At 36.0% G+C, this 18,044-nt stretch overlaps 2 protein-coding genes across 5 annotated transcripts in view; both read right to left on the reverse strand.

Annotated features, from left to right (window-relative positions):
• htra1a (HtrA serine peptidase 1a) overlaps positions 1-4,167 on the reverse strand; it is a 42,506-nt gene extending 38,339 nt beyond the window's left edge. The window contains exon 1 of the mRNA XM_056477387.1: positions 3,536-4,167. Within this exon, the coding sequence (XP_056333362.1) occupies positions 3,536-4,001 (466 nt within the window). The 5' untranslated portion in view covers positions 4,002-4,167. The remainder of the gene's footprint in view (positions 1-3,535) is intronic.
• Positions 4,168-11,601: 7,434 nt separating this feature from the next.
• The window catches only part of plekha1a (pleckstrin homology domain containing, family A (phosphoinositide binding specific) member 1a), a 28,641-nt gene continuing 22,198 nt past the window's right edge, over positions 11,602-18,044 (reverse strand). For 2 of the 4 annotated variants that reach the window (XM_056476784.1, XM_056476783.1), the window contains exon 12: positions 11,602-12,804. In XM_056476784.1, coding sequence (XP_056332759.1) covers positions 12,496-12,804 — 309 coding nt within the window. In that variant the 3' untranslated portion in view covers positions 11,602-12,495. Of the gene's footprint in view, positions 12,805-12,936; positions 13,006-17,446; positions 17,518-18,044 lie in introns of all 4 variants that reach the window. The other 2 variants (XM_056476786.1, XM_056476785.1) reach the window with 2 other exon arrangements.

An 18,044-nucleotide genomic window follows, 5' to 3' on the forward strand; every position in this document is an offset into this window, starting at 1 on the left:
GTTGGCTGATCTAACAGTGCCAGAAGGGGTATAAATATGTAGAGGTTGTGTGAGATATTGAGGAGCAAGATTATAAAGTGCCTTGAAAGTGAGAAGTAGTATTTTAAAATCAATCCGAAACTTTACCGGAAGCCAGTGAAGCTGATAAAAAAGTGGTGTGACATGCTTGTGAGATGAAGTCCTAGATGACATGAGCTGCATGGTTCTAAACCAGTTCGAGTTTATGGAGAAGTTTAGAAGGAAGCCCTGAGAGAAGCGCATTATAGTAGTCAAGTCGTGAAGTAACTAATGCATGGATGAGAATTGCTGTGTTATTGGTTGTGAGAGAAGGGCGGAGACGAGTGAATTTAAAGGGGTCATATGTAGAATTCTAAAATTGGTTACAATAGTGGCCGTTAAGTGAACAAAGCCATATACTTATTGCTTGTCTTTGTAATTTTGCACACAAAACAGTAAGAGACTGGATGTTATTCAATGTCCTGATGTACTCACTGTGAAGTTCTTTTTCATTCTTTAAATACAAGTAAAATAGTTAAAATGGCTCTGCAGTAACGTACTAATAATGAAGTTTGATACCATCCTGAGAGCAACACAGATGATTATGCATTTATGTGGAAAGTATCTGATTTCCATGCGAATAAGTTTGCACAAGCTATCATGTTGACAGATGAGGAAATGTAACTTTTACACAGTCACGTCAGACTTTATTTGAGTATATTAGCAGCATTGTTATTATTGTGTGTGAACTATACCTTTAACATGAAATCCACAACAGAAAACGATTTAGTGCATTTGTAGCAGTCATTTTACTGGTATTTGAGCCATTATTAAAGGTCAAAAATACATCTTAAAAGTTTTTTGTTAAAAAATTACTCCTGCAGTATTTATGAGTCAAGTTGCTGCCTTTGCAGATTGTTTCCAAACATGTCACTTTAGATTCTGGAAAACAGCAAGGCAGCTCACTAGTTGTGTAACAGCACTAATATAATAGTTTAGGTGCAATGTGAGTCTGGAAAACATTTGGTGCTAGGCATAAGCCGGTATAAGATTCTGACGGTATGATAACCTTGGATAAAAACATCACGATTTCGCTGTATTTTGTGATTTCTGCTCTAAAATATATTCTTTTTAAATGTCTGGGCAAAAAAACAAAAACTTTTCCCCCCTTTGAACACAATGTATTTTATTTTGGGAAACATTTAAAGTATTTTGGAGTAGTAAATATGCCAGGCTAAATAATTCATTGATTTGTGCTGCCTTCATTAGTTTCAAAAACACAGATTCCTTTACAATTTAAAAAAAGCATCTTCAGATATATTTTCTGCTGGAGATACTGTCATCCTAGAAAACTAAACAAAAAAAAATCTTACTGTACATATACCTTAGGAATGGTATAGCAGTAAATGTTGGCGGTTTTAAAGCCTTGACTTTTCCAAATGGCGGTATACCTTGAAAACAGTTAACTTCCAATGCATACTTGGTGCGTCACTTCCATTCCCATCCTTCAGCTAGCGGTGTGCAGGTCATTTCACTGAATCACAATCATTCAAAATCCAAAACATCTAGTCTTGCAGGAGGGTGCTGGATGACATTGTTTCTGCTTCAATAAAAATCTGCTTCCCGATGAGTGCATATGGCTCACAAATATGACCTAAATCTGCATCCGGTGAAGGAAAAGTGTGCACAAATGCAGGCAGGCCTTCAGATCCAGATGCAAATGACATCATGAGCTCTGAGGCACGGTGTGTTTTCTTTAGGTGAGGCCAGGACTTGGAAGCCACAGACCTCTCACAGCTTGGCACTTTGCTTAGAGACTTTATATGCAGAGACCAGACACATGTCAACAGTTATGCCAAACGTATCCTCAATGTTAGAGCTTCTAATGCAGGGGCTCTGGAGTGCTGATACTGAGGAATTTATACTGTTGTGTGTGTGTGTGAGAAAACAAGTGTGTAAGCATTCACTATCAAAAATCTACTATCCAGACCAAGACAACTATCCACTTTCAGACATAATTTAAACTTTGGTTTGTGCCAATATGAACACATTGAGTCTCTTTCAGTAAGAATCATGAGGAAACAAGATTAAGAGAGGCCACATTTCAACTTATTTAATTATAAAAATTGGATCTTTATCGTTTTTTAATAAAAAGTAGAGTCCTTACAACCTGCTCAAATTCATCTCTGTTTAACACTAAATGCACAAACACAGAAAGGAAGATGCAGGGATCTTCATTTCAGGGACAGAAACCTAATATTCTGAGGGCACACACGAGAAGAGCATGCAGGCTGCTCTGTCTTTTCTCCAGCACAATGGTCTTAATGGGTCATGCTGTGTTTGTGTGCCCTATGAGCAAGTGCTTTGACCAAATTGCATGTGAGGGTCAAAATGCATTAAAATAAATTATTGTGACTGAATGCAGAGACTTGACTGAAGTTGGTACTTTCTATTGTTGATCACATTTGAACTTGTAGATCTCACCGTTTTTTTTATAATATAGTTGGATGTTCATCGTGAACATGATGAAATAGCCACAAATACATGCATGACTCAAAAACATTTGATTTTGTTAGTGTTTGAGACAGAATGTTTACATTTATTCACTTTATCAACTGAAACCAGACACGTTCCTACTACATGACTATAAAAACATGAAATTGTGCCTTTGTGGGACAGTTTACCCAAAAATAAAAATGTGCTGTTGATTTGCTCACCCTCACACCATGCAAGACGTCTCTGACTTTTATGGTCCTTGGTGAGGATAAAATACCAGTCAACAGGAGTCAGAAAACATATACATGCTTAAATATGCTGACAGAATTAATACCCCTGGCTCCTGATGATAAGCGTAGGTCTTTTGATATGAAATGAGTAGTTTGTGTGAGAAACTGAACATTTTTTTACAACATTACTATATTCCTCACAGCCTCTGCAAATGGTTCATGCAGTCTGAAGTGCAAGTCTGCGGTTTCATAATGAGATATGCATAGGTGCAAATGTGTCACATTTAAGCTGATGATGTTTGTTTACTACTAAGTGTTGCTAGAAGGCTCAGATATTAATTTAGTTTTACTTGGATGTGTTGTTTTTTTTTTTTTTGTTCTAAAAGTGCAGGTAGCTGTTAACTTGAATTTTATGAATCACTAAGGACCACAGTTTTAGCTAAACGTCTTCTTCAATGATCAACTAAAGAAAAAAGTCACCTGCTAATTGGACACTTGGACACTTTTTTCATGTGGGGGAACTTTCTCTTTAAAGGTATGAAGAGAAAGCCACATTCTCAGCAAAAAAAGTTACAAAGGAACAAGATCATAAAAATGGGGTGCATAGTTTTGCAGATGGTTTAAACCGATGATGAATAGATGTCTGCATCTGCTGCCAACATCTGGACTCCTTTCAGCAATCAGTCAGCTTTATCCATTCAATCATCCATGCATCCAAGTTACATATAAAGTTGACTACATTTTAAGTGCACATACTTCATATTGTGCCACAGTGTAAACGAATAAGTAAACAGGTTTGGTAAGGTACTCACACGTCCCACACGCTCCACGCTGTATGAAGAGCACCGGCGGCTGCTGCAGGCTCTGGGCTCGGTTACTGATCCGCTTCAGCTCGCAGATGTCCCGGTACGAGACTCCGTCACTGCCGCACACTGGATCGCTGCTTTTGCACACGCAGACGCCTTGTTTGCCTCTCCTCCTGACGGTAGCGGAGTAGCTCACTCCCCCGGTCACGGAGCACTCCAAACTCTCTCCACACACCGGGTCGCCCAGCTTACCCACCCCGCCGCACGCCTCTCCCTCTCCGGACGCGCACACCAGGCAGCAGTTACAGTGATCCATCACCTGCCCAGTCGTGCAGTCCTTCGGCATCGCCGGACAAATGGATTTATCGCAGTGACTCGGACAACCGCCTATAACATACCGCTTACTAAGGCGCGCATCAGCTTGCAGCGATGTTACCAAAGCGCAGATGCAGAAAAAAGTGACCAAAATCATGGTTATGAACGTTAAATAAATACGGAATGTGAGTTATGTGTAGCTTTGAATGTAAACTAAAATAATCCGAGCTGCCTCCAAGCAGAAATAATCTTTGGGCCGAGCTGCGTAAATTTGGTGCGCCGCGGGAGCGAGCACTATGCGCGTCTCTCTGGAGTTTCTGCTGGCGCAGCGTTTATAAAAGCGCTGCGGATTCCACGCGCACACTTCACAATGACAACAAGCGATGCCATTGGCCCGCAAAAACTCTCTCACACTGATGCGCAGTATGAGTCTCTTATGCTAAATCACTACTTTAAATTGTACTCCCTCTTGCAAAACTGGCAAGTTTAGTTGTTTTTGTCATTAGTTGACGACAATGTTTTTATGAATCAATTTATAATGAAAAAGATTGAAAAAGAGACGTTTTATGAAACAATTAAATATTGTGTGAAGGGAGGGTTTTTTTATTTATTGATATAAAACTGTATGTTAGGGATAGACGCCTCTCTTATTTATTTATTCTTTCAGTAATATCATTTCAGATAAATGATGAGGCTATTTTACATTTTTATTTCATGTCAGCATATATGAGATTTAGTCTAACTGATTTACATTGTAAAAAATTATTTAATCAATAAGTCATGGCAACATTTACTTTCAGTTGCCTATTAAAATAATTTAAGAATGTTTTTACTTTTTGTTAGCTATACAAAATTGGTGTTTTATTTGAGTTTAAAGCAGTGTTTCTCAACCACGTTCCAGAAGGACCACCAACACTGCATGTTTTAGACGTTTCCTTTGTCTTTGAACCCATTTCAGGTCTTTCAGTCTCTGCTAATGAGCTGATGATCTGAATCAGGTGTGCTTGGTTAAGGAGACATGGAGCAAAGCTGGTGGTCCTCCAGCAACATGGTTGAGAAACACTGGTTTAATATAACATATGTTGACATTCTTGTTATATACACTGAAATAACACAATTTCATTCATTCATTCATTTTATTTTCGGCTTAGTTACTTTATTAATCTGGGGTCACCACAGCGGAATGAACCGCCAACTTATCCAGCATTTGTTTTATGCAGCGGATGCCCTTCCAGCTGCAACCCATCTCTAGGAAACACATACACACTTATTCACACACACATACACTACGGACAATTTAGCTCACCCAATTCACCTGTACTGCGTGTCTTTGGACTGTGGGGGAAACCGGAGCACCCGGAGAAAACCCACGTGAACGCAGGGAGAACATGTAAACTCCACACAGAAACGCCAACTGACCCAGCCGAGGCTCGAACCAGCGACCTTCTTGCTGTGAGGCGACAGCACTACCTACTGCGCCTGATTTTATCTTAATGCAGGATAATAATAATAACATATAAAGCATCTTGTAAAATGTTTGAAACAATTTGTTTTCTTAAAATGAATTCACAATTAAAAATAATAAATGAACTATTACTTTTTTTAAAACTAAATATTTTCTGATTGGACTGCTGGACTGGTCCATGACTGGTCCACTGCGTCGCCCTGTGACACAATTTCATTTGATTCAATTTAATTTGTATTTAACAGTAGTATTAGTGATCTAATGTTGAAGGTTTTTATTTTGAATTATGATTTTTTTTTGTAAAATGCTATACACGTAGTGGGGTTTATTTTCCTTCGTCCCTTATCTATCAGGGGTCGCCACAGCGGAATAAACCGCCAACTATTCCAGCAAATGTTTTACGCAGTGGATGCCCTTCCAGCCACAACCCATTACTGGGAAACACAAATACACTCTCATTTACAGTACACACACATTCATTCATTCACTACTATTCAATTTAGACCATCCAGTTCACCTATACATTATGTCTTTAGACTTGTGGAGGAAACTGGAGCACCCGGAGGAAACCCACGCCAACATGAGGAGGACATGCAAACAGAAATGCCAACTGGCCAACTTACCACTGAGCCACCGTGCTGCCTGCCTTGTGGGGTTAAAATTTCTTATTTCTGTAAATTAGAGACAATTCAGACATCCAAGCTTTCACTGAAACCTGTTAGGTAATTGAGTGAAATTATATCATTTTTGCATTTATATTATTATTATTATTATTATTATTAATTAATTAATTAATTAATTAATTAATTAATTCATTCATTTTCTTTTTGGTTTAGTCCCTTTATTATTCTGGGATCACCACAGCGGAATGAACCACCAACTTATCCAGCACATGTTTTACGCACCGGATCACTGCAACCCATCACTGGGAAACACCCATAAACACTCATTCACACACATACACTATGGACAATTTAGCTTACCCAATTCACCTATAGTGCATGTGTTTGGACTGTGGGGAAACTGGAGCACATGCAGGAAACCCACGCCGACATGAGGAGAACATGCAAACTCCACACAGAAATGCCAACTGACCCAGCCCGGGCTCGAACCAGCGACCTTCTTGCTGTGAGGCGATTGTGCTACCATAAGTTGGCACCACATATATGTTTATTCTAATACATCGAATAATTTTACTTATAAGGTCAATGACTTTTACAAGGATTCTACTTAGAATTTTTGCTTAATACTCAAACCTTGAGGTGCCAATAGTTGAATGCGTATAAAAACCCACAGTGATACAAGCAAACTAATTTCAATCTACAACAAACCTGCACAAACACACAGCAAGAAAGAACATCTCTTCAGGCCTATTTCTATACATTTTTACTGTTGTTATGGAAAACTTCATAAACATCCCATGTATGAATCTGGTGGTAAACAGGCCCCATCCTCCAAATATCAAATTAATTGAAGCCATAATTAAAGCATGCAGCAAACAGAGTCATTTACTTGTGGCCGTGCTGAGCTTTAGCTTCCTGCTATAATTTACAGGCGCTTGAATTAAGCCTGATAAACATTTTTGTGGCAACACATGGACTGCAGCGCTTACAGATGAGAGTGAGTCCAGGAATTTTACAGGCCTATAATGCGCCTCGCAGAGCTTGTTCACACACAAACTACATGTCTGAGATACTAGTGGTAGGTCTATAATTATGACGCTGCATGCAAAAATATAAATAAATAATACAAATTAATTAGTCTAAATACTGACAATTCTGGCCAGGCTGTTTTAGAATCTTTACGAGGGGTTAGGCCATGGGAAAAGCCCCTGGCCTGAGGACTGCAAGGCTGGGTTGTTTTTGTGGTCGAGTGGAACTGAGAAACTCTAAGTGGGCGAATTTATGGTTTTCCTCATGAACAAAGTCTATTAAGCTGGACAGTTCTGACTAATGGTTTAGTTATCTGAAACACAATGCAAACGCTGTACTGTTGGTAACTTGAAGAAACATGAAAAGACTTGTCTGAAGATGATGAGTGGACAAGAGAAATGTAGACTAAACCTCTTCTATGTATCCCAATATTTTTTTTTATGTAACATTCATCTTTTAATTTACTTCATAGTAGCTCTTGTGCATGAGAATCGAAAATAAGTATAATAACAAGTACCCAGTGCTGCTTATTGTTTAAATACTATTTCAGTTTATTATTATCATTATTATTTTAAATTAGCATTTTTTTCCACAGATTATTTCATTGTCAATACTTTATGAGCTTTTGTTTTTTTTATTACAGATTTAAACAGAGTCCAGGGTTGAATATAACACCATCTGCCAAAAAAAGATGAGAAATTTTTGTTTCTGAAAACACCCGCACACACGAATTATTTATTTATTGATATCATGCATTTTTGTCACGTATAGCACATGACCAAAATGCATGATAAAAATAAATAAATAAAATTTACCTATACATAATAAAGTATTACCTTAACACACACACCCATAAACTTGTGCACCACAGATTTAGGCCAGTGATTTTGACGTATGATTTGAAGAGTAAGTTCATCCAAAATTATTATTTGCTCACTTTTTACTCTCCTTCAAGTGGCTCCAAAACTTTATATTTTGACCATTGACTTCCATAGCATGAGAACCCCTCACTGAGAAAGGTCCAGAATTTGTCCCATACGTGTGCTTAATTTTCCTATTTATTGGTATACCATTATAAATTGTAAAAAAAAAAATCTATAGAAATAACACATGAAAGAAGGCTTTAAGATCAAGTGGAATCATGTGTTGGATGTTGCTTCAGTGTGACTTCCCTGAAGTCCCAATTCCTGACAGAGGACAGTTGAATGTGCTGGCCAGTTTGTTATTTGTCTAATAAATGACAACAGGCTAGTTTTTAATTTAAAACTTTAACAGATTCCTATTTTTCTAGAAATATATGACGTAATAACTTATATGATGTAATGATGTAAAAAATGTATTAAAAAATAAGTATTGTTTTCATGTTTCTTTATTCTAAATCTTGTGACCTGCTGTTATGATGACCATGATGAAAACGTGTGGTTATGATGAGCATCAGACAAGCCAATCCAGTTAAAAATAGTGCTTAAAATGTCACTAAAATGCAGTATTTAAACCTCTTAATTAAATAGACAATTAGGTGAATAACAGCAAAAAGGTCCACTTTTTGAAAAGAGAAAAATTCACCAGGCTGGCCATGGGCCTGCATAGTATTTGTTTTTTGTTTTTTTTTTCCTACTATGGATGTCAATGGATTTGGCTTTCTTCAAAATATCTTCTTTTGTGTTCAACAGAAGAAAGTCTGACAAGTATGAAACAAGTAAAGAATGAAACATAATTTTCAGTTGTGGGTGAGTTATCTCTTTACTCTTATTTTGACTGTGCTACACATTTAAAACACGTTCTCAAAGGCCTTGTGAACATGTGCCGAATCTTCACCAGCAGTATGTCAGTTGATGCTGTTGCTGTAATGGTCTAATAGTTGGTGACATCATCCCTTATGTGAGGTCAGTCAAAAGTTACATGGGACAAAACACACATCACATGCAAAACCAGGGATGAATTTTGACAACTGTATATGCAGCAGGGCCAAGAAAAACGGTTTTGATAGATTGGGTGAATTGCCTAATGTATCTGAATTATATTACAATTAACGAGTCATGTTCTGAGATATTTACAGCAGTTTAACAGGTGTTCTATGCTTCTAAAGGGCAGTCTGGCAGTAGCCACTAATGTCCACCAGAGGGCGACAAAACCTCCATTTTCACTAATGATAGACAAATCCATAAAAACACCTGAGCATTTCTTGTTTACTAGCGGGGTTAGTTCAACGCAGACTGAAAATTTGATTTCACTTACTCACCGTCACGTCTTTACACACACATATTGGTTCATCTTCTGAAAAAAAATAGATAATGTAATTAAATAAAATTTGATTTTGTCCATACACGGACCCCTTTTAATAGTATTACTATTCACAGTAATGAATCTCATTAATTGGTTCCTGCGTGCCCCGAAGAATAAATTTCATTGGTTCTCGCGTGTCAAGCAGATACTCGAATCTCTAAAAGCAAAATTCATACATTACAGAAACTTAATAGAAAAAACAGTATGTGAAGGTAGTAAAACATCTGACACCCCACCTCATATGACACCTAATTAATATTAACTATGAAGTAATTTTGTCCACATCTAATAGCCACTTTACTATCCTACACTCTCAGAAATAAAGCTACAAGAGCTGTCACTGGTGTGGTACATTTTCAAAAAGTACACATTTGTACTTGAAGGGTCCATATTGGTATGTCAAAAGTATATATTAGTACCTACAAATTTTAAAAGGATCACTTTTGTACTTTTTAGGTACTAATATGTATCCTTGAGGTATTAATATGGACCTTTTAGTTACAAATTTGTACCTTTTGAAAAGGTACCACCCCAATGACAGCTCACGTACCTTTATTTCTGAGAGTGTATGAGGCCACAGAAGAGATTAAATGGACAGAGACACTTGCTATACAATTATTCATGGCCATTCAAAAATAGTTCTATATGAGTAAGCTCACATTCAAAGGTAGTACCTACAAGACAGTAAGTAGCCAACACAATTTCAGGTGTTCAGTATGTAGCCTACTATACAGTACCTATTTACACTGTATGTACTAGCCCAGTGGTTCCCAAAGTAGAGGTCATGGCAAGGTGAGCGGGTGATTTCCAAAAATCTAATTCATTATATGAAACTATTAGAATGAGCATAATTTGTTCATATCCAACAGAAAATAAAAAAAACAGCATTTAATAGTTATTAAACAACACACATTTCTTCCCCATTGGATTGTAACCCTTGGGGTCTCATTATGTTAGATTAAAGACACAACAATGTCAAATGTAGCAGATTGATTTCCCGGCACCAGGGTAAACTTGCTGACACCTTTGTGGCACTCGCAAAAAATAAAATTAAATACAGGTCAGGACTGAACATAGAGGACGATCTCCGAGTGGCGTTCTCCAAAATTAAACAAAGAATAGACTTTGGACTTTTGATGTGTGTGAGCTGTTTTGCGTTTGTAAGGGTTGTATATACAGTATCTAACCACCAGGATATTGGGGATCGCAAGTCGTTATGGGGGTTTGCGGGCTGAAAAGTTTGGGAATCCCTGCACTAGCCAAAGAGCTAGACAGACAAGTCACTAGTAGCGAACTACAGAACTGCATACTGTACTGCAATGAGAGTTAGACAGCTATTTTGTTGCTTACAGTAATGTTACAGTGAGTGGTCTAGACAATCGTCAGCTCCACCTCAACTTCCGGTCTGATATTGTTTGCCTTTGACATGCTTTTTTTTTTTTTTTGATAGATGAAAAGTGAAATCAGTGCACATATTGTACAACGACTGAAGAGTTCAGATGTAAAAACCTGTAAGTGCCATCTGAAATTTTCTTTAAAAATTTGGATTTTTCTCAAGGTCCTACAGTAATTTGATTTTTATGGCACATAAAAGGTTATTTTCATCTATTTTAGCATGGAATAACTGAACGTAAACATAAGAGGATCAGAAAAATGCTCATTCCAGAAGAAAATTCCAGATGGCACTTAGAGGTTTTTGCATCTGAACTCTTCAACTATAGATAAGTTAATACAATTTAAAAGATGTATCATAAATTATTTTTTTTTCATGGCAACTTAATTCACATATAATGTGCTGCATATTATATGTGAATTAAATTGCGATGAAAAAAAACATTTATGATTTCTCTTTCAAATTGTATTGACATGTCTATAGTTGAAGAGTTCAGATGCAAAAACCTCTAAGTGCCATCTGGAATTTTCTTCTAGAATGAGCATTTGTCTGATCCTCTTATGTTTACGTTCATTTATTGACTTATATTTTGAGTTATTGAGTTATATTTGAATTTTATTGACATATTGTGTTGTACATACAAGTACTAATTTATGTTATGCTTATGAAATTAAGACTTTACACAACAATAACAAATCATCATTTAATGCATTACTTGCCTCAAAAATTATTTGGCAACACTGTGTAAACACTAATGATTGGTCATTGTCATTGTCTTATCAAGCAACCATGTCCATTCAGAAGCTTTGGATTAAACCGCTTGACCCATATGGATTAATTTGTTGATCTCTTCATTGTTTAAACATCAGAGTTTTGGGAGAACAGACTTTCTTTATTTCCATTTGTCTATTTGAATTTCTTGTGTTTGGAGGTCCTGTACACAAGTGAGAGGTAATGAAAATTAATTCAGACTTTGTTTATTGCTTTTTCTTATAATAAATAATATAAACAAACAAGATTAAAATGGTTACAACACAAAAACAAAACTGAGGGTTAAAACTGCCAGACCTTTGAAAGGAAAAGATAGGCACTTTTTTTTTTTGACAGGGCAAACATGATGAATCAGTGCGAAGATCAACATACACTGAAAAGCATTTTGTCATAGTAGTCATGCGCAAATCCCAACAACTCAAAACACAATAGGAACAATTCAACAACAACATCTCACTCATCTGGTCAGACATGTACAGTCTTACCGGGATGCCAGAAAAATAACAGAAAAGTGGACCAATTAAACGGTATCTGTACAATCCACTTGGTTTCACCTAATTCAACACACTGAGTTATTAAATAACGAGTGAATTTGATTCCTCATTTAGCGGAGCAAAAGACGGACAATAATATTACAACTACATGAAGTCACCCATATGTATTTACTGTATGTGGATTAAAGAAAGGCAAATGAATAGAGTTAAAATGAACTCCAGCTTAGTCCACAGGATCAATTAGTCACAATTAGAGCACATAGAAAAACCTTAAAAAACAGGAAACTGTACAGAAAAAAGCATGTTCTGTGATCCAATGTAAAGGGGAGTTTTCAGATATTAAAAGGGAATCATATCTCAAAAACACTTTCCAACCCCGATCCATGTGAATCTTCACTTCCTCCAACACAGTGGGTGATATTTACCCCAAAAAAAGGTTGGGAGGTACTTTGAAGAATCTTTGGTGTTTGAATCATCATAATGTAGTGTTCGTGATCAATATGAACATGAGCTCTTTCAATCCGATCTGTTTTTGAAGTCATATCACACCTTGATATTTCTGTCTGAGTTAAAAGTTTACCATAAAACAGTCAGACCTCACTGACAGGAAGATCTGCGTTGTCCAGATCAAGTTGGGGTAAAGGAGCATCGCACATTCCCATGCTGCTGCGTCTCCGCCAGGGCGATTCGTGAGTCACTTGGACAGGTGGGTCTCTTGCAGTGACAGGCGGGCGTGTGGACGGGGCAGGGGCAGCAGGCTCATGAAGTGCTCGCTGTCCCATGCCAGGCCTCGCGGGACCATGGCGTGCTGGGTGGCCTGACACGGCAGGGCTGGCCGTCCAGGGGATGACTGAACCCGTGTGCTGGCGGTAGAAACAGGAGCCGCCAACAATGTGCTCCTAAATGGGGTGAAAAAAACAACAGCATTTACATCTGAATGTCTGATTTGAACAATTTTTTTCTAGGAAAGCGTTAAGGCTGATGCAGCGAGTTAAGTTCATCCGAGAAACGTTTTAGGAGATGTGAAGTACCAGAGACCAGAGGCAGCAGAGCACCAGATCACAAGTGTTAGTATTCAGAGAACCCAGCTATGCCCTTCACTGGAAAACACAACATGAGAGAGAGACAATGTGAGAGGTGGAGAGAGATTTTAAAAGGAGAAGTGGACGATACAGCTTGTGTTTATTTGATATAAGGATCAAAAAAAAAAGAGAAAAAAAACGAATATATATATATATATATATATATATATATATATATATATATATATATATATATATATATACACACACACACACACACATACATACATACATACACACATTCATAAAGTTGAAGTCAGAATTATTAGCCCCCCTGAATTATTAGCCCACCCGTTTTTTCACCAATTTCTGTTTAACGGAGAGACGTTTTTTCAACACATTTCTAAACATAATAGTTTTAATAACTCATTTCTAATAACTGCTTTATTTTATCTTTGCCATGATGACAGTAAATAATATTTGACTAGATATTTTTCAAGACGCTTCTATACAGCAATTACAGGTTAATTAGGCAGGGTTGGGTAAATTAGGCAAGTTATTGTATATTGATGGTTTGTTCTGTAGACTACCGGAAAAAAATGTGATTAAAAAGGGGCTAATAATTTTGACCTTAAAATGGATTTTAAAAAAAAATTTAAAACTGCTTTTATTCTAGCCAAAATAAAACAAATAAGACTTTCTCCAGAAGAAAAAATATTATCAGACATACTGTGAAAATTTCCTTGCTCTGTTAAACATAACTAGGGATATATTTAAAAAAGCAAAAGAAATTTAAGGGGGGCTAATAATTCTGACTTTAACTGTACATAAGTAAATGTGCTTTTCATTTGCCCAGTAAGTTTATTTAAGAGTGGGTTTATTTACACATTTTTAACATAAGCCCTTATTGTGTTAAAGCTGCTGTTTACATTTGGTTTTAAAATGCATTTTTGTCAATCAAATCAATACTAAAAGTGTTTTGAGCTTGTCCACATTCATTCACATCCAAAACCAGGTCAAACAACATTTGAATAACTCACACATTACAGGATGTGTTGTTAAAATGCACTAACCTGATCATTTAAAATTCGTTTTTGACAGCTGAAACTGTAAAAAGCATATTTTGTAGTGTTGTATTGGTGAGAACAAAACTATACATACACTACTGGTCAAAAGTATGGGGTCAGAAGGATTTATAAATGTTTTAAAATAAGCTTCTCCTGCTCACCAAGGGCTGCATTTATTTAATGAAAAATACATAAAAATTGTGAAAAGTTATTGCACTATAAAATAACTGTTTAAAGGTAGTTTATAATTTAATTTAATAATTTAGTCCAGTGATTTCAAGATGAATTTTCAGCTGCATTACTTCAGTCTTCAGTGTCGCATGATCCTTCAGAAACCATTCTAATATTAATTATTATTCTTAATATTATTATTATTAATGTTAATAGTAATAAAAGCAATAATGACTGGAGTAATAATTTCATTTGAAACTATATACACAATAAAACCAGTTATTTAAAATGTAAATAAACATTTAACAATTTAACATTTTTTTTTACATTTAATAAATAGCGCCTTGATGAACAGAATCATTTTCTTAAAAAAAAAAACTGACCCCAAACTTTTGAACGGTTCTGACCAAATAATTCATTTAGTTAAATCCTGTAGTATATTACTGTATTATAGGTTCATAGAATTTTTTTTTAATTATATTTAATTGATTAACATTTTTTTTTAGTTTTTGTTGCTATGCTACAACCACTTGAACTATTTTGAGTCAATTTTTGAAGCTCTGATTTAAAATAAATAATAAGTAAAAAATTCAATCTCAAAATATTTGAGGATATACAGTACAGCACAAACACAGAGATGCATATGAAATATCCAAACATGAAGGTATTATTTTTAAGCTACCTCGCCCAGCCTAAGGTACAAGTTGGCAGACAGAGAAGAAGGTTAATTTAATGAAAGAAAAGACTGGGGATAGAAAAAGAAAATATATCACGAAAATAAGAGAAAGGTGAGAAATATCAATACTAGGTTATAACTGCATTCTGTGTTAAGAGTTACAAATTAATTTACAAATATAAACACATTAGCATCAGTTTGAGAACTGCAACACAACAGAAAAAAACATCTTAGTCACTGCTGTAGATTGTCCACAACATTTAACTTAATCTTGCGAGAAAGCGGAGACATCTCTAATCGAATAACAGCAGTGACTGATGAGCGGATGTCTGAGACTCTATTATTTACCTCACAAGACAAAAAGCTTACTGCAAGACATTACTCGGAAGTTGGGATGACTTTTATAAAAACCAAAATGGAATGCATATGCAATGCAAAGCATATTTAACCTCATGTTTAACATAACACACACAAAGCAAACACACATGCACAACAACATTATTTGATGTACATATATTTGTATGTTTTATAAATTACTAAAAACATAAGCAGCAGTGTAAAGTAACAAATTTCAAATTCTCAAATTACTGTAATTGACTAGTATTTCAGGAATGATAATTTACTAAGTAGTTTTTTAAAATGTGCACTTTTACTTCCCTTGAGCACATTTTTAATGCAGTTTCCGTACATTTGCTCCACTACTTCCTTCAACCTACAAACACTATTTTACAATTTCTTGTCTATGGGGATTAGAAAAATCAGTCCTGGGATTCCAGTCCAATCAAATCGCATATAGAAAGTAAATCGCATCATAATGAACTACCTCAAGACACGGGCGATTTATAATTATAATTGCACCAAACTGTTTGAAAGCATTAAAAATGTCCAAGAAGAGGTCCAAAATCTTTACACGCATTGATCCAGAGACTGTTTAGATGCATGTCACTGATGAGAAGATGACGGATGCTTACTGTATGATGACCGAAATGGCCTTAAACACCTAGCAGGAACAAGATGTCAACATGACATCAGATTGACATTGTACCCTAACATTGTGGGGACATTGCATTTTGTTTGAAAATGAAAATCCGGTTGACATCAGAACTCAACGTCAGGCCGACGTCAATGTCCAACCTAAAATCAACCAAATATCAACATCTAATGATGTTACAGCTTGACGTTGTGTGGATGTTACCACTATGATGTCTATTAGATGTTGGATTTTGGTTGCTATACCTGACGAATAAATGTCAGTATTTGACGTTGGTTTAAGATGTTGGTATTTGGTGACTTTCTAACACAACCTAAAAATCAACCAAATATCAACGTCATTATTGAACATCAAAATAACGTTGTATTCTGACGCTGCCTAGACATTGAATTTTGGTCACCCGACTTCACAACCTAAATCTATCCTAATATTAGCGTCTTATGACATTGCGTGCCTGCTGGGCAATAACTAAATGCACTACAGAATGTTACGTTTACACACATCCACAAATTACATGCATCCGCTTTTTACAGCATAATACTCACAACTCTTGAGTACTTTTGAAAGAGCTACTTTTTACTCATACTTTGAGTAATATTTACAACAGATACTTTTACTCTACTTGCACTACATTTTTAGGCAAGTAAGAGTCCTTTAACTTAAGTATGATTTTAGTACTGTTTCCACCACTGAACATAAGCGCATTAACATAAGATTTCCCTGAGATTCTTTTTTCATTCAAATAAAAGACTCAGTGAATAATACAAGTGAAGGTTTAAATTAAAGTCTAAATAGTGTTATCAAAAGCGTCCAACCAGTTTCCTAATGAAAAATAAAAATGCTATTCTAAATGGCAAAGCTAACAAATAATCAATGATTTATTCATTTTGTTAATAACAGAGTAAAAAAAACCCACTAAATTCTGATTAAGTACAAAGAATATTTGATACTTGTGGGGGATTGTTGCTTATTATAATTAAATCCCATCGACTCATTTTACAATTCTACTATCCAGCATTAAAAAAAAAGAAAAAATCCAAAAATGACAGCTGGTGTAAACAGTTTCTAAATTTCCATCTCAATAAATATATGTCACATTACAGAATGGCTGTGAACATGGTTTTGGTTATTTTAGTGAGTAATTGCACATTTAGATAATTTAGGATGATAAAAATCCAAAATTAACCCATGTTACACAAAATAAACAACAATTAAATGAGATGAGCTGCTGAAATGTGTGAAACACGCAGTTGTTTGGAGTGTGTAGCAGGAGACTGCAGTGGGCTGGCAGAGAGGCAGAAGCATTAGAAGTGGAGAATTGCATTAAAATTAAACATTAGTTCAAATGAAGGAGCCACAGTGTTGAGAAGACAAGTCAGGGGAGAAAAATCTGAATTAGAAGGAAATAATTAGGTCAGCATAAAACTTAATGCATCTCTGAATGTCATTTATTTCTACATATGAACTGTTAAATTTGAGTGTGTTTGTGAAGTTATTCTGCAAAAGTAGAAAAGATTAAGCTAGATGAGTTCGTCTGTGAGCGTATGTATATTAGCGACTCCTCTAAAGCGAAGCGGGAAAGCGGAAAAAAAAGGGGGGGGGGAGCTCACATACGTGCTGCCTTGAGTGACACGTGGTGTGTATCTCTGAATACAGGGGCTCGAATGCCTTCTGGCCTGACGCATCTGAAACAACAGTGCAGAGCTACATTAGAGGAGGACAGAGGGACCACAGTGATAAAGGTGCTCGAAAAAGTATTTGAGCATTTAATATATGAATGTCATTGCTTTTACATATATTTAGAAAATAAAGCAAGTGGCATCTGCAAACAATCAACCATAACAAACACATAAAAATGCACAATGCAGAAATATTTCTATGGTTTTATGATTTTAAACTTAGTAAGCATTAAACGGAACCCGACACACAAATTAAAGAATATGTTATTCAAACATTTCGATTACCAAGCCAAATAATTTGTGCTGTTTTTGGTAGATTGTAATGATCGTTATGGAAATGAGCTGTGTATCTCCAACAGCTCATTTCCATAACGATCATTACAATCTACCAAAAACAGCACAAATTATTTGGCTTGGTAATCGAAATGTTTGGATAACATATTCCTCAATCAATTAATGAAGATGAATGGAGAAAATGCTCTCAAATACACACGTTCTCTATTTTCCTCCTCCTACTTCAGCTTTCACAGCAG

The sequence above is a fragment of the Danio aesculapii genome, chromosome 17, assembly GCF_903798145.1.
Source record: "Danio aesculapii chromosome 17, fDanAes4.1, whole genome shotgun sequence".
Taxonomy (NCBI): domain Eukaryota; kingdom Metazoa; phylum Chordata; class Actinopteri; order Cypriniformes; family Danionidae; genus Danio; species Danio aesculapii.